The 23,188-nt window shown below is 45.1% G+C and overlaps 1 protein-coding gene across 1 annotated transcript; it reads left to right on the top strand.

Annotated features, from left to right (window-relative positions):
• The first annotated feature begins 5,691 nt into the window (after positions 1-5,691).
• Positions 5,692-22,192, top strand: Znf16 (zinc finger protein 16). Its single transcript, XM_028778846.1, is given in 5 exon segments — positions 5,692-5,824; positions 9,139-9,249; positions 9,252-9,344; positions 19,147-19,220; positions 19,222-22,192. Coding segments are annotated over 5 exon segments (2,172 nt in total). The 3' UTR covers positions 20,983-22,192.
• The last annotated feature ends 996 nt before the right edge of the window (positions 22,193-23,188 follow it).

Raw genomic sequence — 23,188 nt, 5'->3', positions numbered from 1 at the left:
GGTCCTCGAAAGCCCCACAATAGACCCCAATAAAGCTCTTTCTCATACAAGGTGTAACCCAAACTGGTCTCAAACTTGCCACCGTGCCTTGGCCTCTCTCTGCTTGGATTACAGTCATTCACTGCCATGTCCAGCTATGTTTCTTTAAAGAGAAAGAAATAAATTACAGAATGAGGTCTGGAACTGTTCTGTCAAACTCTCCCCCTACCTGGTGTGGTTTATGATCTCAAATATCAAATCAAATTAATCTCTTTGCGCCTTAGCTTCCTGAACACTGACCCTACAGGGCTGCTGGCACCGTTCTTAGTCCACTGTCTGCTGAGTTAGACCTGCACCACACGCTGAGACTTTTGTTTCTGTACACAAGCACAAGCTTCTTCCTGCACAGAGGGTAAGCCCAAGAATTCCTGCTTTTCCAGGGCCCAGAATCAGCCTGGTATGCCTAAGTAACAGCAATACATTTAGCCAGAAGGCATCCGTCTTAGGGTCTCTATTGTTGTGATAAAATACCATAACCGAAAGCATCTTGGGGCTTGGGAGAGGTTTTGTTTCATTTTAATTTTACAATTCTTGGTCATACTCTATCACTGAGAGCAGGAACTGATACAGAAAACCCTGGAGGGATGTTCCTTATTGACTTGCTTTGCAGGTGATGGAGGCCTAGTTTGTGAAGTTTCAGAGGGAAGCAATGACTCTATCAGGGCTGTTTGTGTGATATCTTGATTTAAGAATCCGATTCTGGGGCTGGAGAGATGGCTCAACGGCTAAGAGCACTGATTGCTCTTTCAGAGGTCCTGAGTTCAATTTCCCAGCAACCACATGGTGGCTCATAACCATCTGTAATGAGAGCCGATGCCCTCTTTTGGGGTGTCTGAAGAGAGCAACAGTGTACTTACATACAATAAATAAATCTTAAAAAAAACAAAAATCTGATTCTGGTCATCTGGAGCTAAAGAATTGGAAAGGAGACCAGAACCATTAATATGAAACCTTTGCTTTGCTAAATCAATTGAAATCTTCTGGGAAGTGTTTCCTTGAGGTTAGCACCCAGAAACTATGGTTCCGAGGTGGACAAGTCTGCATCTAATGCTGGCAGCCAAACTTAGTAGTGCAAGGTCTCCCAGGTGCCACTGTTTTTGAATGCATGAAGGGGTCATGGAGACCAGCCGAGGCATGGCACTGTGTGGCAGAGCTTGAGTCCCTGAAGAGCAGTGGAGAGTGGGAGGTGGGAACTGGGCAGAGTGCAGCCCAAGCTGCAGCAGGAGATGCCAGTACCACGGGATGCCTGCTAAGGACTGAGTCAGATTGAATCTAAGAGATGAGCTGTGTGTGCTGTGTCTGTCAGAACCAGGAGAGTAGAGCTGTTTCAAGGCCTCTCGGAGCCCAGAGGATCAAGAGTGGATCTCACCATTAAGCACTAACTTTTCGTACTTTTTTTTTGGTTTTTCGAGACAGGGTTTCTCTGTGTAGCCCTGGCTGTCCTAGAACTCACTCTGTAGACCAGGCTGGCCTTGAACTCAGAAATCCACCTGCCTCTGCCTCCCAAGTGCTGGGATTAAAGGCGTGTGCCACCACTGCCCGGCTAACTTTTTGTACTTTTAAATTCTGCTTTTACTTTGACTTGATTATAACTACCCTGGTTACTTTCTCTTGAAATTAAAAAAAAAAAATTAGCCTGTGTTTTGATTGTATAAGAACCCATGGTTAGGGGACCCTGGAATTTGGAGAAACTTTGGAATTTTACAGACTTTATATATTTTAGAGGCTCTGGATTTATGTCAACTAGAGTCATTTGTGGAAAAGGGACCCTCAATTGAGAAAATTCCTTCATAAGATTTACCTGTAGGCAAGCCTGTGGCACACTATTTTGATTGATGATTGGTGTGGGATGGCCCCACCGACTGTGTTAGCCCTAGGTGCTGTAAGGAAACAGGCTGAGTGAGCCATGAGAAAACCGCTTAGCAACATCCCCCTGCCTCGGGTCTTCTGCTTCCCTTCCTGCCTCCAGGTTCCTGCCCTTCTTGTGTTCCTGTCCTGACTTTTCCTCAATAATGGACTGTTACTTGAAAGTACAAGATTAAATACAATCTTTTCTCCCCCAATTTACTTTTGGTCCTTGTCTTAGGGTTTCCATTGCTGTAAACAGACACCATGACCAAGGCAACTCTTATAAGAACAACATTTAATTGGGGCTGGCTTACAGTTTCAGAGGTTCAGTCCATTATCATCAAGGCGGGAGCATGGCAGCATCCAGGCAGGCATGATGCAGGCAGAGCTGAGAGTTCTACATCTTCATCTGAAGGCAAACAGGAGAAGATTGGCTCAATGGCAGCTAGGACTAGAATCTTAAAGCCCACACCCACAATGACACACTTCCTCCAACAAGGCCACACCCACTCCAAGGCCACACCTCCTAATAGTGCCATTCCCTGGGCCAAGCATATTCAAACCACTGCAGTCCTCTATCACAGCAATAGAAACTCTAACTCAGGCAGATCTCTATATAAAACATTCCAACTTTTTCAAGTCTCAGTCTTTAAAAATTTAAGCAACTGCTGAGCAGTAGTGAGGCCCTTCTTTAATTTCAGCACTCAGGAGGCAGAAGCAGGTGGGTCTCTGTGAGTTCAAGTCCAGCCTGGTCTACAGAGCAAGTTCCAAGACAGACAGGGCTCCACAGAAAAACCCTGTCTCATAAAAACAAAACAAAGCAAAAACAAACAAACAAAACTCCAAACAAACAAAAAAGAAACATCTTAAATTTTCAATCTCTTTAAAATATCCAAAGTCTGTTTAAAAATCCTAAGCCTCTCTGAATTATCCAGAGTCTCCTAACTGTGGGTTCCTGTAAAATTAGAAAACAAGTTAATAGTTTCTTATTCCAAGAAAGGATAATCAGGGAAATTAGATTCAAAGCAAAGCAAAACCAAAGGTCAATGGTATAAAAAGTCTCAGTCCTTGATGCCTGGGATCCAGCTCTGACGTTTACAGCACACACAGATTGTCACACAAGTGCAGGTTGGCTCCACTCACAGCTGCCACTCCTGTGGTACTGGCATCTTCAAAATGCTAGGGTCCAACAGCTTCTCCTGGGCTCTCTTCAGGACTGCGATACTGAGCATGATGCCAACCCCCAATTTCTTTCCATGACTCCTTCAACACAGATCTTTCTGTACTGAGTCCATGAGCAAGGAGCATGGCTGCCACTTTTGTAGGAGACATGAAATCGAGGAGCTGAGCACAAGTGTTTTGCAGTTATTTCTATCAGGAGGAGGCTTCGTTATGGGACCCAGTGACAGGAAAGAACTGACCTCTATGGATTCACCAATGGCCTCTCTTTGGGGATATTTGTCCAAAGTATACTAAACAACCAAGGCAGAGTAGCCAGCAAAGATAGCATGGGGGTGAAGAGTCTAGTCAGTAACCAGGGACTGTTTTGTTTTGAGCTGTTTTCTGGAGATGAAAGAAAAATTTCTAGGGCAAAGAAAACAACCCATTTGTGGGTGCCTAACAGATCTTTAAGACTGGCAATGGGGGCTGGAGAGTTGGTTGGGGCTGAAGAGATGGCTTGGCAGTTAAGAGCACTGACTGCTCTTCCAGAGGTCCTGAGTTCAATTCCCAGCAACCACATGGTGGCTCACAACCATCTGTAATGGGGTCTGATGCCCTCTTCTGCTGTGTCTGAAGACAACTACAGTGTACTCATATACATAAAATAAATAAATAAATAATTCTTTAAAAAAATAAAATAAAAAATAAGGACTGGCAACGGAGGAAGAAAACAAAGCTGGAGGGTGATGAGAGATTCAGTCTGGAATTCAGAGACTGCAGTGCCAGGACTGGATGCAGGAAAACAGTCTATCTCCAGCTTTGCCGTCTCTGAGACTCTCAACAAGTGTGGGGCCCAAGGCTCTGATCCCTGCTCCAGCCTAGAACTGATACTGGGTTTAGAACCTTGGTTGTTCTGTTTTAATTGGATCTGTTAATCAAACATGAGGTTGCATACCCTACTATGCAACCGAACCGTGATATCAGTGAAGTTGAAGACAAGCAGAAGATACATTGTGGAGGGAGCTGAGGAAGAAGTCGCGACAGAAAGTTGAGGGCTGAGGATGTAGCCTGGTGGTAAAGCGTGTGCTGGAATGTGATCTGGGGCACTCTTCTGGCTTGCAGGCATATAATAAAGAATTTTTTTTTTTTGAGACAGGGTTTCTCTGTGTACCCCTGGCTGTCCTGGAACTCACTCTGTAGACCAGGCTGGCCTCAAACTCAGAAATCCGCCCACCTCTGCCTCCCAAGTGCTGGGATCAAAGGCGTGCGCCACCATCGCCCGGCAATAAATCTTTTTTTAAAGAAAGATTCTATATGTAACAGTGTATGCTATATTGGGTTTTGTGGCTGGTTATTTTTTACAAGAACAGTATTCCTTGGTACAGTCCTGGACAACTGTTCAGAATGCCCACTGAATTGGTTCCAGGTACCCTAAGTATAACAGACTCTGCAGATATTCAAGCTTCTTATATAAAATGAATCATGTTTGCATATAATGTGTATCCTGCAGTATATTTCCAGTAATCTCTAAGTCACTTAAAACACTTAATAAGATGAAAATTCTATATAAATACTATATTGTTTAGAGAAAGAAAAACACACAAAGGTCACATTCTCCCTTGGTACCTTCTGTCACTAAAAAGATAAGCTAAAGTTATAAAAAATATTTTTTAAAAGAATGCCAAGTGTTTTGTAATGATGTATTCCCTAACATGCACATGCTGTGCAATTGACTATGTATTTGTCTGTTGTTGCTAGTCAAAAAAAAAAAAAGCTAGTTTAGGATAAATACTTTAGTCTTCATTAACAAAAATAGTTTTCTCTTGAGTACACATGTGAGAAGTGTTTACTTTTTTAATGTGATTTTTTTTTTAATTTTATGTGCATGGATGTTTTGTCTGCTTGTATGTCTATGCAGGGCTTGTGTGCCTAGTGCCCAGGTAGACCAGAGGGCTGCAGATCTGCCAGGACTGGATTCACACGTATTTGTGAACTACGAGATTACTAGGAATCAAAACCCCTGGGAGAGCAGCCAGTGTCTTTAACTGCTGAGCCATCTCTCCAGCCCCTTGTTTACTTTGCTTTATAGTTACAAATTTCTAGGTAATTTTTATAAGGTTATCTAGTCAATGTTTCTGAAACTCCAACAAGGCTTGTTGTGTGAATATTTTACATAACAACAGTTGTCTAATATGTCTATAAAACAAGCATTAAGTTTTGTAACTGTCCTATGAACACTCCTACAAAAAAAACTAAACTACCTGCTTAAGGAATTTGGGTTTTTTATTGACTTGCCTGTCAAATCGCTGATTCGTTCTTAAGTGCTCTTCATCTTGCCAGTACTAGACACTGAAGCCGCGGCCTGGTGCTCTCTCTGCTGCTGAGCTATCCATCAACTATGTTGCTTTTTAAGCAATCTGTTTTAACTCCTGGGGCCTTTGAATTAAAATTTCCCATTACCCAGAGATATTTAGTTCTTATATGCTCCTGATGGTATCCTCTTACTAAGTTGAAACTTCCTTGTGTGCTCGGGTCCATTGAGACCCCTTATATCATCAGTAAGGGGAGGCGGCGTTCACAGGGTGCAGCTTTGAACCATCGAGTCGCCTGAGTCCCCCAGACTTGCTGGGGTATAGAGCGGCCATGCGGAGGGGCACGGGGCGGGGCCTCAGGCCGGAAGTCGGGCGGGACTTGGAGGGTCGGTTGCGGTTGATTTGGGCCGTAGACTATGGTAATGGTCCCTCCTATAAGCTCCGCCGGTACGTTCCCCCCCTAGGTGAGTTCACTAGACGAAGCCTCCGCCTGGGAACTGTCATCTGGTGTCCCCAGTGCAGCGTGGAGGCGTCGGGATGCGGATTTAGCTGCGCACAGCGCGGCGCTGGTTCGAACTGGGGCAGAGTTGGAACCTCTGGAGGGTTTGTGAGGATGTGTGTGAGGGTTTGTGCTGGAGGTGGGGACTTGACAGGTATGCGACGAAGGAGCTCTGGACCAGAGAACTTAAAGTTGATGTTAGAGAAGAACACAGCCTGGGGGTTCGTTCATTGGTTTAGGGCCGCGCCTGGTGTTCTATCCTTGCCCAACAGTGGTGGATCGGTGGAGCCGGTTCCAAGAAGGAAAAATTTTGTACCTGTTATTGAGATTGAGGTGGTGATGGTGGTGGTGGGAATCCTGCTGAGGTAGTGTAATGTTGAATCTTTCAGTTAACTCAGCCTTTAGCCAAGAAAAAAAAAAAATGCTTCTAAGTTTATTCGGGTCGGGGCTGGAGAGATGGCTCAGAGGTTAAGAGCACTGACTGCTCTTCCAGAGGTCCTCAGTTCAATTCCCAGCAACCACATGGTGGCTCACAACCATCTATAATGGGATCCTCTTCTGGTGTGTTTGAGGACAGCAACAGTGTACTCATACATAAAATGAACAAATCTTTAAAAAAAAAAGTTTATTCGGGTCATTGGCAAGATCGGTTACCTTGTGGTTTATATTTCTTTTCATTCTGGACAGAGCAGCCTGTAATCCTGGAGGTTCCTAACGTGGCTGCACATCTAGATACTACCATTGGCTTATGAGGGCCTTTACTGGTTGGTGTTAATAGATTGGACACACAAGGGTCCAATTACTTTTGTGAAATCTCCCATGCCCTGTGGTGTAGTGTATCTACAGGTTCTGGGGATTGAGACATGGCCGACCACAGATTGAGTATGTGACCTCTGGACGAGATGGTTGAAGCAAGAGCACACTTGGGTACACTTGATAACAAGAAGGACCAAAAGATGTATATATGCTTGTGTAAGTCTAGAGTAATCTGATGGATACACTAGAAACTAGGAAAGAGAGTTGTGTTCATTATTTTCTTGTTGCTGTGATAAAAATATCACTCCCAAAGCAACTTATACAAGAAGGACTTTATTCTGGACTTCTGTTCCAGAGAAATAAGAGTGTATCACACCAGGGAGGCGTGGCAGTAAGGAGCAGGCATGGCAGCTAAGATGGGAAGCTGAGAACCCACATCTTCAGATGCAAGCACAAAGCAATGGGAGAACCCAGTGTAGAGTGAGGGCTTGATCTCAAAACCCACCCCAGCGAGATTACACCACTCAACCCTCCCCAAACAGCCCCACCCAAAACCAAGCCTACAGGGGTTGGGGTTGTGTTTCTCATTCAAACCATCATGAGAGGAGTTGTTTTGCTTCTGGAAAAAGTACAGAAAGACGAGCTATGCCTTCTTTCATCAGGCAGCCGAAGCCTCTTAGATTCTATCCTCAAGGGCCATCCCTCTCAGCTCTGTCCTTAAACTTGCCCTCTGACCTCTCTCTGACCACTTGCTGTCTGACCTCGTTCTGACGACTAGCTGTGAGTTCCTCCGATCTCGGTCCAGCGCCGTCCAGAACAGTGTATCCCAGTGTCATACCATCCTCCTGACACCCTTCAGGGAAGCCATTGCCCAGCCCCTTCCTGGAGCCTCTTCGCCACACTCCACAGGTGACAGGTTGTTGCCTCATGGTATCCCACTCAGCTTTACCTCATCCTGAAACAACAGAGCATCCTTCCTCCCAGGGAAACAGAAGGAAGAGCCCATTGGCCAAAGACACTGCGTTTGGACAGCCTGTTGTCTTACACAGGGTGTGTGTGGGGTAGGGGGTACAGTGTTACCCTCTGAGCCCCTTCTGGCCTCACAGACCTGTGCTACAGAGCCAGCATTTCAGAGAGCAGGCCTATGGGACCTCTGCCATGTGCTCTGCTTCCTGGTTTTCCCGCTATCCAGGCCGTTGCTCCTAGGACCCGCCCTGCGTGCCTCTGCCCTTCCCATTTCCTTCACTTCTACCACTCTCCCGTCACCTTCTGGTCACCTCTTCAGTGAGGCCTACTCTACTATGTAGCTAAACCTCTTCTACTTCCCTCTGCTGCCCTATCTATTGAACTGATGCATTTACTATGATCTTCTATCCCTGCTGTTACCCCAAGGAACAAGCAATATAGTTGGTATTCAGGAAACATGCGTTGGTTTGTTTGTTTGTTTGTTTGTTTGTCACTGTTCTTCAAGACAGGGTTTCTCTGTGTAGCCCTGGCTCTCCTGGAACTTGCTTTGTAGACCAAGCTGTCTTTGAACTCAAGGATCCATCTGTTTCTGCTTCCTAAATGCTGAGACTAAAGGCATGCCTCCACTACACCCCGTTTAGGAAATAATTCTTAAAAAAAAAAAAAAAAGTACCCAAGAGGAGAAATACAGGTCATAAATGGACAGGTATCATCTACTAGAGGTTTCTACCAACATTTCCTGCGTTTTCTCTAGCCTAGAGATGGACCATGTTGGATGCAGTGGTGGAAGGACCGAGAAACGTCAAACTCCTTTCCCTAATGCCTCTGGGGGCAAGGCAGGAGTAGAGAGGAGCTAGGGGCAGTCAGCAGTTTATCTTTGTGAAGAGCCAGTGTGCCTCCAGGTGGGCGAGCTCCGTCTTCTGCCCAGAGCGAGGAGACTGGAGATGAGCACACATTTAAGAGACGCCACAGGATAAAGGGTGTTGTTACCTTGGGACAAGATAAAAATCAGTAGGGATTTAAAGTAGGTACAGAAGTGAACCCTGGGACACCAGCAGAAAAGAGAGAGTGAGAGGCTGAGGGAATGGATGGTTGCTGCAGCGGGAGAGCGGGAGGGTAGAAACAAAGGTACCCATCACGACTGCCGCCACACGCATCTCAAGCAAACCTGACTGCTAAGATTGGCAAGCGCTGAGCATGTCAGCTGCTGTGGCTGCTGTATCTGCCACCCTTGACATTTCAGACCTTTAGGGCTGCCGCTTCCTCACAGCATGTGGTCTTGGATGTCACACTCCATAGGACTGTGTGTCAGGAGCCAGGAGTAGAAGGGCCCACCACTGAAAAGGCTTTGTCAGGGCTGTTCCCTCTTTATGTTAGTCTGAGCCTTTCAATGAGACACTTGCCATGCACCAGGGGCTCGCTTTGCCTTGGGGATCAACATACCTAGTCTTCATATCTATAATGAAAGGTAGAGGAAAAACCTTCTCTCTTGTAGGATAGTGGAACCTGGTACTAGCTTCTGTGTACACTGACTGTGTCCTCTCTGGTCGTCTGCAGGTGTCACCTATGCCCAGCCTCAGAGTGCATTCCAAGGAGGCAGAGAGGTTGAGCCCTCAGCTCCTGGACCAGCTCCTTGGGCTCCTGCAGCCCAAGCCTGTCTGAGTGACACTCTGCTGTGACCCACTCTGGATCTTCAGTCTGTGGGCCTCTCTGCTGCCACGCTGTTAAATTGGAAGCCATCCACCCTCACCATCAGCAGCTAGGTACTGGGAACTGGTTCCCCATTGGTGTCCTCATTCTGGAGTGATGATGGCCACACCACCTGAAGCTTACCTTTAAGGAGTCAGTCATCTATCTTGTGCTTTGTGCATGGACTCAAGAGGCCAGGGCTGGATGCCAGGGAGTTGGCTTCTCTTAGCCCCTTGTACCGTAAGTAGAACCTTCATTGTCCTTCTAACACCGAGAGTGTGCTATAACAGCTGTCTGAATTCTTTGCTTTGCCCTGTAGGCCTGACCCCAGAGCCAGCCTGGCCACAGCTCTCTGCATCACCCCGTCCTGGTTTCTCCTGGCTACATTCACATGGCTTTGTTGTTCCCATCCCACTCAGAGCCCTTCAGAGAGCTCTTCGAAAAGACTCCTTACCAGCTCACCTGTGCAGAAAGGGATGACCGGGCTAAGGGTGGGAACGGCGCAGACCGTGTACAGATCAGCATAGGCTAAACAGAGCATGCTGTAAATGGGAGGGGCTGGAGAGACGAGAGAGGGTCCCAGAGCGAGAGAAGGTCCCAGAGTGGCCTGAGAATAGACCTACCGACCAGGCCGAGCAGACGCAAGATGTTAAGCATCTTGCCAAGAGGTCTTTGCAAAGGATAGGAAGCATAGAGCCCTTCCAGAGTGGGCTGGAGGCTTGTGCTGATGTGCTGATAGGGACTCAGTCTGTTTTGGTTCTGTCTCCATCTTTTCTGTTTTTGTTTTGACTCATATTCTAAAAGCCACTGTTGGTGACTGGAGAGCTGGCTCAGCACTTAAGATCACTTGCTCTTGCAGAGGACCAGGCATCAGTTCTCAACACCACAAGGGTGGCTTGCAACCATCCAAACTCCAGTTCCAGGGCATCCAAAACCCTCTTCTGACGTCTTCAGGCACTACTCATGCGTGGTGTGCATGCATTCGTGCAAGCAAAACACCCATACACATAACTTAATTGAACAAGTTTAAGCCGCTGTGGAACAAATGGGTAAGGTGGGACCTGCTTTCCAACATAAATTTTTAAATAAACTAGAAACTGTCAACTTTTTTAGAAATCTAGAAAAATGTCACAGGTTTGCCACAACAAATGAAAGAGTAAATAGCGAGGCAGCTGTAGAGTGGAAGGAACACTTCCTTGTGTTCTTGCCACCTGGACCCCAGCCCCTGAGAGCAGGAAACCTGCACTGCCAGTGTAAGACCTGGATCCCAAGTTCCACAGGGAACAGCATGTCTTGCTTAGAACTTTCTGGCCCTAACACGTCTGGGCTTCCCTGAAAGGACTAGTACCAGACACTTATCTCTTCTGCCTAAGTCAACATAGGACATGAAAACAGTCAGCTCAGAAACATTGTAACCCTAAAGGAAACACTTGGTTTATTGTTCATTGTGAATGTGTAGTCAACTACTAACAGCTGAGGAAGAAAAGCTGGGAAGACAGTTTCTTGGGGGGAATGAGAGAATCCAGAAGCAGAATTGAAGACTTTAGAAAGCCGCTCACGTGTCCAGCGTACGGTAGGAGCCCAGAAAAGACTTAAAAAGACTGTATGCTCAACTCCAGCAGATCTCCAGTTGACACAGAAACTGAGAAACTATTGTTAATAATACCAAAGGAGTGTCCCTAGGCAGAGGCAGTTCATAGACCAGGGAAGCTTTGTGTTACTTTGGTTCATGCTATTTAAGGAAGTCTCAGCTGAAACACTAGCTGAGGGCTACTGATGGAGTTCAGTGGTAATGTTTGCTTAGGATATGGAAGATACGAGGTTAGATTCCTAGCAAGTGCAAATGCAAATGCAAAAAAAAAAAATTGCCCACAATGTCTGAGGATGTTTGTTCTTGTCACAACAATATATCCCATCAGGAATAGCCCTTGTAAAAATAATTTGGTGGGAAATAAGTCACTAAATGTATAGACTATGGTACTCTTCCACAATCAAGGACAGAAAAGTAAACCTTGGCAGGCATAATATTGAATGCCTTTAGTCCAAGCACTCAGGAGGCAGGGGCAGGCAGATCTCTGGGAGTTCAAAGCCAGCCTGATCTACATAGCAGCTGCAGGCCAGCCAAGACTGAATAGTGATATCCAGTCTCCCAAAAGCAAAACAAAAACAAACAAACAAAAAAAACCAATAAACTTTAAAAGTAGAAATTTAACAACAAATTTACATTATACTATACAAAAATCTAGCTTTTAGCAATTCAAACTCAAAAAAAAAAAAAAGGTACAAAATATCTTTGAGAAAACCCCAAAATTGGGCTTAGTAGATAAAGACTGTGATCTGGTGATGGTGGTGCATGCCTTTAATCCCAGCATTTGGGAGGCAGGCGGTTCTCTGTGAGTTCGAGACCAGCCTAGTCTACAGAGTGCCTACACAAAGAAAACCTGTCTTGAAAAAACAAAAGGAAAAACAAAAAAGACTTTAAGTCTCCTGCCTTAAATGCACTCAGAGAGCTGGAAGAAACCACGAGCAGAGCTTAAAGAAACTAAGGGAGGCAAGAAGCATTGAAAGGAGACTTCCAGTGGAGAGGAGCCTGGTGTAAAATCGAATACCAAAAAGACCACTCAAATGAAAAGTCACTGGACCATCTCAGTGGCCCGTCTGAGCAGGGGGGAGAAAGGATGAGGAAATTTCAGGTTCTGACGGTAGAGTCGGCCAGTCTGAGGAACAGAAAGTGCCCAGAGGGCCTCATCAGGTGTGCCAGCATGTCTTCTGTGGACCCAAAAAAGAGAAGAGACAGACAAGGATATGTGTGATGGGGGCTGAAAATCTCCCACATTTGATGAGAGGCCTCAGTCTACAGACCCAGGCCCAACAAACTCTGGAGGATAAATTTAAAGATCCACACAAAGGCCATTATAATTAAATTGATGAAAGACAGACAGTTTGAACATGATAAGAACAAAGGTGTTTAGCTATTATCACATTATAATGGGGCATGATGGCTTGTATCTGTGATGCCAGCATGTGAGAGGCTAGAGGATCCCCGGAAAGTTGTGAGGTCCACATAGTGACACTAGTGACCTGAAGGGGAGAAGTGATAAGTCAAGAAGCCATAGGAGTAAGACATATTGAAAGTGCCAGTGGACCTGTCACCCAAGAATTTGTAAGCAACAAAGGCACAGAATGAAGGAGTCGTTAAGACATTCAGATAGCCGGGCGGTGGTGGCGCACGCCTTTAATCCCAGCACTTGCAGCACTTGGGAGGCAGAGGCAGGCGGATTTCTGAGTTCGAGGCTAGCCTGGTCTACAGAGTGAGTTCCAGGACAGCCAGGACTACACAGAGAAACCCTGTCTCGAAAAACCAAAAAAAAAAAAAAAAAAAAAAAAAGACATTCCAGATAAACAATAGTCTGTGGGGAGAGTTATCATGAATATGCCTTTCCTCTAAGATGCATATATATATGTATATATACACACACACATATATGCATATATATTATATATACATATGTATGTATGTGCATATATATATTCACATATGTATGCATGTATACATGCTGAGGATGTACATACACACACACCCCCATGCCTCATGCAGTTCTAAATGTGCACCTCCTACTGAGCTAACTGTCTAGTCTAATAACCCTTTGACCCATAAAGGTAGAATTTGTGGTAACAAATTATAAGAATAACAGATACATAGGGAAGAGTTTTTGGCATCATTGTTCTAGGGTATTCTTTATAACTCCATAATAAATATTAAGTAAACACCTAACAAATTCACACAAAAAGGAGAAAACCAAAATGGCACTTTACTAAGAAAAAAGTTGAATACAAAAGAATGTTTCAATAGAAGATTTCAAAAAGAAAAGCATGAAAAATATACCAAAGACAGATACCAACATGTCTGAGACTAGCCATATGTCAGAAAACAAAGTAAGTCTCAATAAACTTTAAATTATTAAAATAATATGAATGTCTTCTATAGCCAATAACAGCTGAAAAACTGGAAATTTTACAGAGTTGTAGATATAAATCTACCAGTGGATCAACAAAGAAATCACAAGGAAAATTAGACAATGCCTAAAAATAAGTGATTGAAAATAACCTGAGACAGTTATGAGATGTAGCAAGGGCCATGTGGGTCTAGCAATAGACGCTGTCATCTAAAAGGAGGAGTGAGGCAGGAGAAATGACCCAGTGCTCAAGAGTACCTTGCTACATTTCCAGACAATCGAGTTCAGTTCCCAGCACCCACATGTAGCAGTTCACCATGTCTGTCACTTCAGCTCCAGGCACTTGGACATCTGACTTCCAGCCTCCACGGGGACCTATACACGTGCAGCACACATAGAAATGAAAATAAATATTTTAAGAGAAAAAAGGAAGGAGGTGGTTTGGTGAGATGGCTCAGTTGGTAAAGGAGCTTGCTGTGCAGAGCTTACCAGCCTCAGGCCCATCCCCCAAACCATGTGAAGGAGAGGAGAGAGAACCCCACTAACTTGTCCTTGGCCTCCACAGCACACTGCATCCCCACAGAGCATATTCATTCACACGTGCAATAGTAACAAATGATGCTTTAGAAAAGAAGAATCGGGGCTGGTGAGATGGCTCAGCACTGACTGCTCTTCTAGAGGTCATGAGTTCAAATCCCAGCAACCACATAGTAGCTCACAACCATCTGCAGTGAGATCTGATGCCTTCATATGGGTGTCTGAAGACAGTGACAGTGTACTTACATATAAGAAAGAAAGAAAGAGAGAGAGAGAGAGAGAGAGAGAGAGAGAGAGAGAGAGAGAGAGAGGAAGGAAGGAAGGAAGGAAGGAAGGAAGGAAGGAAGGAAGGAAGAAAGGAAGAAAGGAAGGAAGAAAGAATCAGTAAGCTAGCTTTTAAATCTTGTGAACCTATAAAGCATGCCAGCAGAAATGGAGGCAAATAAAGAATTAAAATTAACAAAGTTAATTACTAGAAAACTGTTAAGTTTTTAGAGTAAGAAAAAAAAAAGACACAACTAAAATCAAAAATGAAAGTGGAAATATTTTCACCAAACTGTTGTTGTTGTTGAGACAGTTTTTCTGTGTCGCCCTATCTGTCCTAGAACTCACTCTGTAGACCAGGCTGGCCTCAAACTCACAGAGATCCCCCTGCCTCTGCCTCCTGAGTGCTATGTGTGCATCATCAAGCCCTGCTAACCAAATCTTTTCTTTTCTTTTCTTTTTTTAAGGGCTATAGCTCAATAGTAAATCTCTTAACTAGTATGCACTGGGCACTGGGTTCAATCCCCTGCACCACTTTTTAAAATAAATAAGAAAAACTTAGAAACTAGTAGCCTTTATGGTTAGAAATACAAAACTGAGTGAAATGATGGTGAGCCGGATTGTGTGTTTAAAGTGTATTCCATGACCATACAGCCAGGCGTAGAAGGACAATCTAACAGGAAATCCACTAGTGTAATTTACAGATAAAGTCAAAGTGGGAAAGCCATTTAACAAAACCTAGCTGCCCTGCAGACAGCACTTGGAAAATAATACCCAGAAAGTCTGTAAGCGACAGGACCCTCTTCACCATGCTAAACGGAACTTAGGAGAGTCATAGCTGACCTCCCCCTCAGTAGTGAGAGCCTCCCTGAGCACAGGAACAAGACAAGGTTCCTGCCTCACAGCTGCTATTCATCATTACAATAGTCTTACCAGTGGAGTTAGACAAATGAACATTTTAAAATTCATGGATTAGAAAGAAATGTATGAAACTATTTGCATGAGACTTTAAAGCCATAGAGAGGGGGAAAAATCTCAAAAAATTTTTCACAAAAAATACTAGAGCTAACTCAACAGATTGCAAGTAAAAGATCAACAGTCAGTTTCTTTACATGAGGAGTGAACAATCTAAAGAGATTTAAAGAGTCCAGCTGGGTGGTGATGGTGCACGCCTTTAATCCCAGCACTCAGGAGGCAGAGATAGGAGGATCTCTGAGTTCTAGGCCGGCCTGCTCTACAGAGAGAGTTCCAGAACAGCCAGGGCTAAATAGAAAGGCTCTGTCTTAAAAACTAAACAAAACAAAACCCCAACTCTCTTAGTCACTCTCCTATTGCTATGAATAGACACGATGACCAAGGCAACTCTTATAAATAAATGAAGGTTTGCTTACAGCTTCAGAGACTTGGGCCATTATCATGACCGGGAGCATGCATGGCCAAATGCACATATGCATGGTACCAGGTGCTGGAGCAGTGGTTGAGAGCCACATCTGGATCCAAGGGCAGAGAGAAAGAGAGAAACTCAGCCTGACACGGGCTTTTGAAACCTCAAAGCCTTCCCTCAGCAACACACTTCCTCCAACAAGGTTACACCTCCTCCAACAGGCCACACCTCCAGTCCTTCTCAGATAGCACCACTCCCTATAGCTAAGCATTCTAATGTGGGTCTATGGACACCATTCATACTCAAACCACAACAAAACCAAAGTAATTACACTGAGTATAGTAGCAATTAAAGGGGAGAACACTAGGAATAAATTCAACCAAGAAGGGGGAATGTCCACTGAGAGCTGCCAAAAAGAAGGAGAGACAAATGGATGGACTGTATTCACACATTGGAAGACAACAGTGTTAAGATGTGTAGATTATCGAAAAACCAAAAAAAAAAAAAGATGTGTAGGCTACCTAAAATGATGTACAAATTCACTCCAGTTCTTAAAATTCTAGAAGCCTTTGTGGCAGAAACTACCAAAAAATATTTTCCTATTCATAAGGCATTTAAAGGGCCCTGGACATCCAAAGCAATCTTAAAAACCAAAATTGGAAAACTCACACCTTCAAATTTCAAGCTTTTTATGAAGCTTCAATAGTCAAAACAACTTGGTCCTGGCATAAAGAGAATCCAAAGTCTAGAAGTAGCACACATCTCCGTAGCCGATTGATTTTTCAGGGAAGGTGCCAAGGCCTTTTAACTAAAGAGGAAAGAGCCCTTTGACGTACTGGGACAAGCAGATAGGCCCATGCAAGGAATGCAGTTAGATCACTGTGTTAGTCATGTACAAAGTCGAGGGTATGGTGGTACACACTTGTAATCTCAAGGCCACATAGCAAAAACATTGTCTCAAAAGCATACAAGTCTTAAAGGAAAACACAGTAAGTAGTTCATCTATTCAGGAGGATGTGGAAACGCTGGGAGGCTTATATAGTTATGGTGGGATGTAACATGGTTTGGCCACTATGGGAACTGATTTGGCAATTCCTCAAAAGTTTAAACCTTGCATTGCCACGTGCCAGAAAGTTAACTCCTAGATAAATATGCAAGAGAATCAAAGACAGTACTACAACAAATTTTTATAGTCACCAACACACTGCAGTTTGGCTTAAAAGTGTTTACAGCGGCACAAACAAATCCACTCACTAGAAACCATATTTTAGGTTTTTATCTAAAAGAACAATATGTAATACTGCACACTCTGATTCCAGGTGGCAGCGGCAAGTCCCAGGTACCAGTCAACCACACCCCCATGAAGATAATCCATATTTTACATTGTACTGTGTCACTGAGCTAGGATGTGCAGAAGGTGCATTGAATACATTTCCACCTTAAAATGGTATTCAGTAAAACCTGATGTCGGTGGTTTCCCTGCAGAGAAAGCACTTTTCTAGGTACATGCTTTGCCATGAGCCCTTGGATTTTGGGGGGAGAGGGTAGTTTTTTGTTTTGGTTGGTTAGTTGGTGTGGGATTTGGAGGGGTTGAGACAGGGTTTCTCTGTGTAATAGTCTTGACCGTCCTGGAACACCCTTTGTTTTGTTGTTACTTCATAACTGTAATTTTGCCGCTATTATGAATCATAACATAAATATTTGATATGGGCCCCAAAGGGGTTCTTGATCCATAGGTTGATAACCACTGTTCTGAAAGGTCTTAAAACAAGCACAGTTTACAGGCTTGGGGAGATGACTCAGTGGTTATGAACACTGACTACTCATCCAGAAGACTGGGTTCAATTCTTAGCACCCACATGACTACTAACAACAGTCTATAGCTCGAGTTCCAAGAGGATGCAACAGCCTCTTCTGACCTCTCAGGCATACCGTACATGTGATACACAGATAGATGTGCAGGCAAAATCCCCCCGATATACACACATTCTTAAAAAAAAAAAAAAAAAAAAAAAAACCTAGCTACTTGGACATAGTAGCACATACCTTTAAAATCCCGGCATGCAGGAGGAGGCAGAAGCAGGTAGACCTCTAAGTTCAAGGTCAATCTGGTTTTAGTGAATTTGAGGCTAGCCAAAACCACATACTGGGACCCTATGTAAACAAATGAATAAAATCTATAATGCTCTTGGTTGTGTCTGTCTGTCTGTTTGCAGAGTCTCTGTATCTCTGGCTCCCTGTGTCTCCTGAGTACTGTGTTTAAAGGTATGTACCACCATGGCTAGACTAGTGGATTCACTCTTTTGTTGCTGTTGTTTTGAGTCTCGCTATGTAGCCCCTGGCTGTCCTGGAGCTCTCCATGGAGACCAGATTGGCCTTGCCCACAGAGGTTCACCCGTCTCTGCCTCTCAGAGCTGATACTGAAGGCGTGCACACTCACACCCTGTGTGGGCTCACGGTTGTTTCTTAATAAAAGACTCATTAAGTAATGGCGCAAGCAAGAAAGTTCCTTCCCTATTGCCATATCTCTTGGTCTACTCCAGTGACATTTCATCTTAGTCAGGGTCATCAAATCCAACTAACAGACCTTTTTGAGCCTATAAGCTACGGTCAGACTTGAGGGATTTGGCTCTCACTCTGTAACCCAGGTACCTTGAACTCACTGTGTAGACCACCTTCCCTTGAACATGTGACAGTCTTCCTGCATCAGCCCTCCAAACCCTAGATTCCAGGCCTGATTCACACACCCTGAAGTTTTCTATTAAGTGCTTGGGTGCAAAGAGACTCTTGTGCTTGCTAAGCGAGTGTTCTCCCACTGATCTGTATCCCAAGTTCTTAAAGGTCGTTTTAAAAATAGCGTATATAGATGCCGGAGAAATAGTTCAATGGTAAGAGCACTGGGGTTTGGGTCCCAGCACCTGCATCAGGCAGCTCCTAGATGCCTGGACTCCAGTGCCAGAGCATCCAGTGTCCTCTTCTGACCCCTGTGGACACCTGCACACACATGGTGCACATACATAAACTCAAGCACACACATACAGATGAAGTCAGTAAATATTAAAAAAAAAAAATACATGACCTGCACAGATATGCCAGGTACAAACCTTAGATTAGCACTTAGGAAGCAGAAAGATTGGGAGAACCAACTTCAGTAAGTTGTCCTGTAACCACCACATGGGCATCATGACATGCACACATGGTAAATTTTTCAAAACTTTGTGTGCGTACCTGTGGTAGTTCCTTTTACATGTGGGAAAGGTAAGGAGTTCCTGGGCTTGGGTGCTTTTATTTTATATTTTATATATTTACATTAATACATTAATCTATATTAAATATACATGATGGTATATCTTATTTAATATATACATTTATATTATATATAATTAATAATACTAAATGTTATTTATTTTATACTTTATTCTATTTTTAGGTAGAGCCAATAGAATTTGCTGAGTGTGATCTGAAGGAGCAGCTGAAGGATGCTCAGAATCTTGTCCTGAGCCAATGGCTCAGCTCAAAGTGCGTCCTTGCTGTGTGGAGTCTTAGAATGGCGGGTGGCGCTTGCTGGTCTTCAGCTCCTGTGCAGTCTTATCAGCCAGGGCCTCCCCTAGGCCTTCCATAAGATCGGGGTTCCCTGCTCCTGTTGCTTCTCCACAGGGGTGAGGCCAGCAGTGCTGTAGGTTTGTCTGTTCCCTGCTCCAGTCACGGCCTTTGACTTAGTGTGTGTTGTTTCAGGTTGCAGTACTGAGGAGAAGACTTCTTATCCCAAGGAGCACATTTCTGAAGATTTGGAGTCACAGGCAGTAATACCAACAATCGTTTGTTGGTGATGTTTCTCCGTCTCCTAAGTTTGGAGGGATCACTGATGGACTATTAGAAAGTGGCTGAAATGTCTCCGAAGCTGAGAGCCTGCTCCAGCCCCTCTACTGACAGGAAGACCTCACACCAATGACCACGTTTCTGAAGAGCCCCTTAGGAGAGAAAGGTCTGATTTGTAAGGGTTTCGACAAAAACTTCAGTTTGAGCCCAAGCCCATTAGTGTGTCAGGAAGTCTCTACAGAAGAGAGGCCACATCCATACTCCACCTCAGAGAACATTCAGCACAATAGGGACCTAACTGGCCAGGAGGGGCTTCCTACACCTGAAAGCCCATTCACATGTCCTGAGTGTGGGAAGGCATCCCGAGGAAACCTTGACCTCGCTTGGCATCAGGGAGCCAACTCTGGAGAGAAGTCTTTAATGTGTTTTGAATGTGGAAAGTCCTTTAGCCAAAACTCTGTTCTTAAAAAACAGTGACAACCTTGCCTACCTGTGAAAGCCTACCAGTGTGGCAAGCGTACAAAAGTCCTTCCAGAGCACACAGACTTTGACAGGCATCAGGTTCACCAGCACAGTGAATATTATATGTATAACGGATGTGGAAAAGCCTTCAGCCAGAACTCAAGCCTTAAAGAACACCAAAAGTCTCACATGATGGAGAAGCCTTATGAATGCGGTGAATGTGGCAAGGCTTTTAGGTGGAGCTCAAACCTCACCCAGCATCAAAGAATCCATTCTGAAGAAAAACCGTATGTATGCAGCCAGTGTGGAAGAGCCTTCAGGCGGAGCTCACACCTCACCAAACACCACAGGGTTCACACAGGTGAGAAGCCTTCCAAGTGCAGTGAGTGTGGGAAAGCCTTTAACCAGAGTGCACACCTCAGGAAGCATCAGAGGGTTCACACTGGAGAGAAACCCTATGAGTGTAGTGAGTGCGGCAAGTCTTTCAGCCGCATCTCAAACCTCATTAAGCATCACAGGGTTCACACCGGAGAGAAGCCTTATCCGTGCAGTGACTGTGGCAAAGCCTTTAGCCAGAGTTCTAGCCTCGTTCAGCATCGGAGAATTCACACTGGCGAGAAGCCTCACGTGTGCAGTGTGTGTGGGAAAGCCTTCAGTTACAGTTCTGTGCTCAGGAAGCACCAACTCACTCACACAGGGGAGAAGCCGTATGGGTGCAGTGTCTGCGGGAAGGCCTTCAGCCACAGCTCGGCCCTCATCCAGCATGAGGGTGTGCACACTGGAGACAAGCCCTACGAGTGCCACGAGTGTGGGAAGACCTTCAGTCGGAGCTCCAACCTCATCCTTCACCATCGCGTCCACACTGGGGAAAAACCGTATGAGTGTGCCGAGTGTGGGAAGACCTTCAGCCAGAACTCAACCCTCATTCAGCACCAGAGGATTCATAATGGCTTGAAACCTCATGAATGTAACCAATGTGGCAAAGCCTTCAACCGAAGTTCAAATCTCTTTCACCACCAGAAAGTGCACACTGGGGAGAGGCCCTACACGTGTGTTGAGTGTGGCAAGGGCTTCACCCAGAGCTCACATCTCATTCAACACCAAATAACCCACACTGGTGAGAGGCCCTATCAGTGCAGTGAGTGTGGCAGAGCCTTCAGCCAGCGTTCTGTCCTTATCCAGCACCAAAGGACTCACACTGGACAGAAGCCCTACGCCTGCTCTGCTTGCGGGAAGGCTTACAGCCAGCACTCCAGGTTGGCTAAACACCAGTTGATTCATAAGGAGTAGCCCGGAGACTGGGAGGGGCGAAGCAGAGCCATGGTTCCCCTGGTTCTTCTGGCCCTTGTTTCAGCTGTCCGCTCCCCAGACGGGTGGCCAGCTCACTGATTACTGTGCCCAGCTGCCACAGAACCTGGGGCCTCCTTTGACCACCCTTCAGGGCTCTCCTGCTGTTGCTGCCACCACGTGGCCTCTCATCTGCATTGTGTTGTTTTTCTAACCCACAGACTCATGTTGGTTAGAAGGAAAAGGTGGCAAAGGCTTTGTGATCAGAGTTTGTTATCGTAATCAAAGGGTGTGAGGATAGGTAATGTGACCTTTTGGACTGGAAGTAACCTCAGGAATTCTTTTGTTGTTTAGCACTCAGTCACAGGAAGTAGGCTTGGATTCAGAGTCTCTTGTTGATAGTTTGTTTGCATAAGAACTAGATTAGGGGTTTCAGATCCCATTGCCACCTTCCCTGGGGTAATACAGCAGTTGCTGTCCCTCTCACCCGACATCTTACACCAGAGCTCCCTGTAGTCCTGAGTTCTTGAGTCAGGTTAGCGTCCTCCTGCTCTGCAGAGCCTCTAGCACAGTCCTCCAGCTTCTGTGTCTCAGGAGCAGGACCCCAGAAGCACTTTCTTCATGGCTCATCTCTTCCACTTCAGGTTCCAGGCCATCTTTCCACACATGTGCCCATCATCAGTTTTGGAGTACTTCCTGTTCCGTCTCAGGCAGTCCTGATATCCAGAATTGCACTCACACTGCTCCATAGGAGGGTTTCTGGCACTTAGGTGAGAGCTAGCATTATTTAAGGACTTGTGCCGCTGCTTCCCATCTGCCAACAAAAAGTCATTTCCCTTTTCCTGGCAGAAGGGACACATGGCTCCACGGACATATACCTGTGGCTGCATATGAGAGACTGTTCCACCCTCCAGGGTCCCTCAGCCCCTTCTCAACAGTTGTTATACACAGCAAGGCTCCCATGTGGCCTCCTGACCCTTCTCACCTCGACCCCAGCTCTCTTATGCCCCCCAACACCTGTTGGTCTCATTCCCTCTCCCCCTCTGTTCTGTTCTCTCTCTTGCTCTCCCTGTCTCCCCTGTTCTCTCCCTCTCTCACTTCCCTAGCCCTGGCCATATCCAGACTGCTTTCTCTTTCTCTCAGCTCTGGACTCCTCGAGATGCCTCTTGACAGTTCCCTTTCTTATGAACAATAAAATTCTCATCCCTACTAATGGAGCTGTCCTGTTGTCAGTTTCTTTACTGTGCCCTTTCATTTACATCTGATGCCCAAACTGCTCAAACTGTTCTATAGAAAGATTTCCGGATATTTAAACTGCTCCAAATCAAAACTTTCTAGGTACACACACACACAAACACACACACTCACACAAACACTTGTGAACACACAATATCAGCTCACTAACGTCTTCATTTTCCCAGAGCTGTGCCTCTAGGCTTTAAACAAGAAGAGAGTTCAGGAACAACATATCTGTCCCCAGAAAGGTCCCCAGATACCTACTAAGTAGACATCAGAGTGTCACATGACACACACCAACCAGACCAAATTTAACCTTTCAGTAAATAAACCTTTGTTAGAACACAGCCACACCCACTTGCTTTCAAATCTCTAGCAGCTTCTGCCTGTCAGAATTGAGTGTCGTCACTGGTACCATATGCTCCACACTGCTAGAGTATTATTTACTTTCTGGCCCTTCTCAGGGACTTTCCTAGCTTGGCCATAGGATGCTGCCCTTTAGCATAGGGTGCACTACCTGTTAGCATAGCAGGCTCTCGGGGTCAAGTTTTGAAGAGAGGTGCAAAGTTCTTGCAAGAATTGAACTTTTCTGTGACTAGAAGCCTCATGAACATGTGGTGTGCTTGCCTGAGCCAAGCCACTGCACACAGTATTCCGCTCTTTCTATCCCTCCCCCAGCCCAACACGTTCTCAGAGAAGTAAGACCTTGTTATGTACATGGGCTCTTCCTCTAGTCAAACTCTACCAAGACAGAGTGGATCTGGTACGTGCATACTTCCTAGTTTGTAGAGGCCTAGCTTAGGAATTTTTGTTCACAGATTATTAGAATATCAGAATCTTAAGGAGAGCCAAACATCAAGGAAAGGTCCAGGAGCAGCTCATGTAACTGTCTATCCAGTTGGGAATCCCACCATCGGGCCAGAGGGCAGATGTCAACTTCTCTGTTTAACCACGCTTTGATGTGGTGTCCAGT

The sequence above is a fragment of the Grammomys surdaster genome, unplaced genomic scaffold (genome assembly GCF_004785775.1).
Source record: "Grammomys surdaster isolate TR1022 unplaced genomic scaffold, NIH_TR_1.0 342, whole genome shotgun sequence".
Lineage (NCBI taxonomy): Eukaryota > Metazoa > Chordata > Mammalia > Rodentia > Muridae > Grammomys > Grammomys surdaster.
This window is presented reverse-complemented; position numbering and strand designations above follow the sequence as displayed.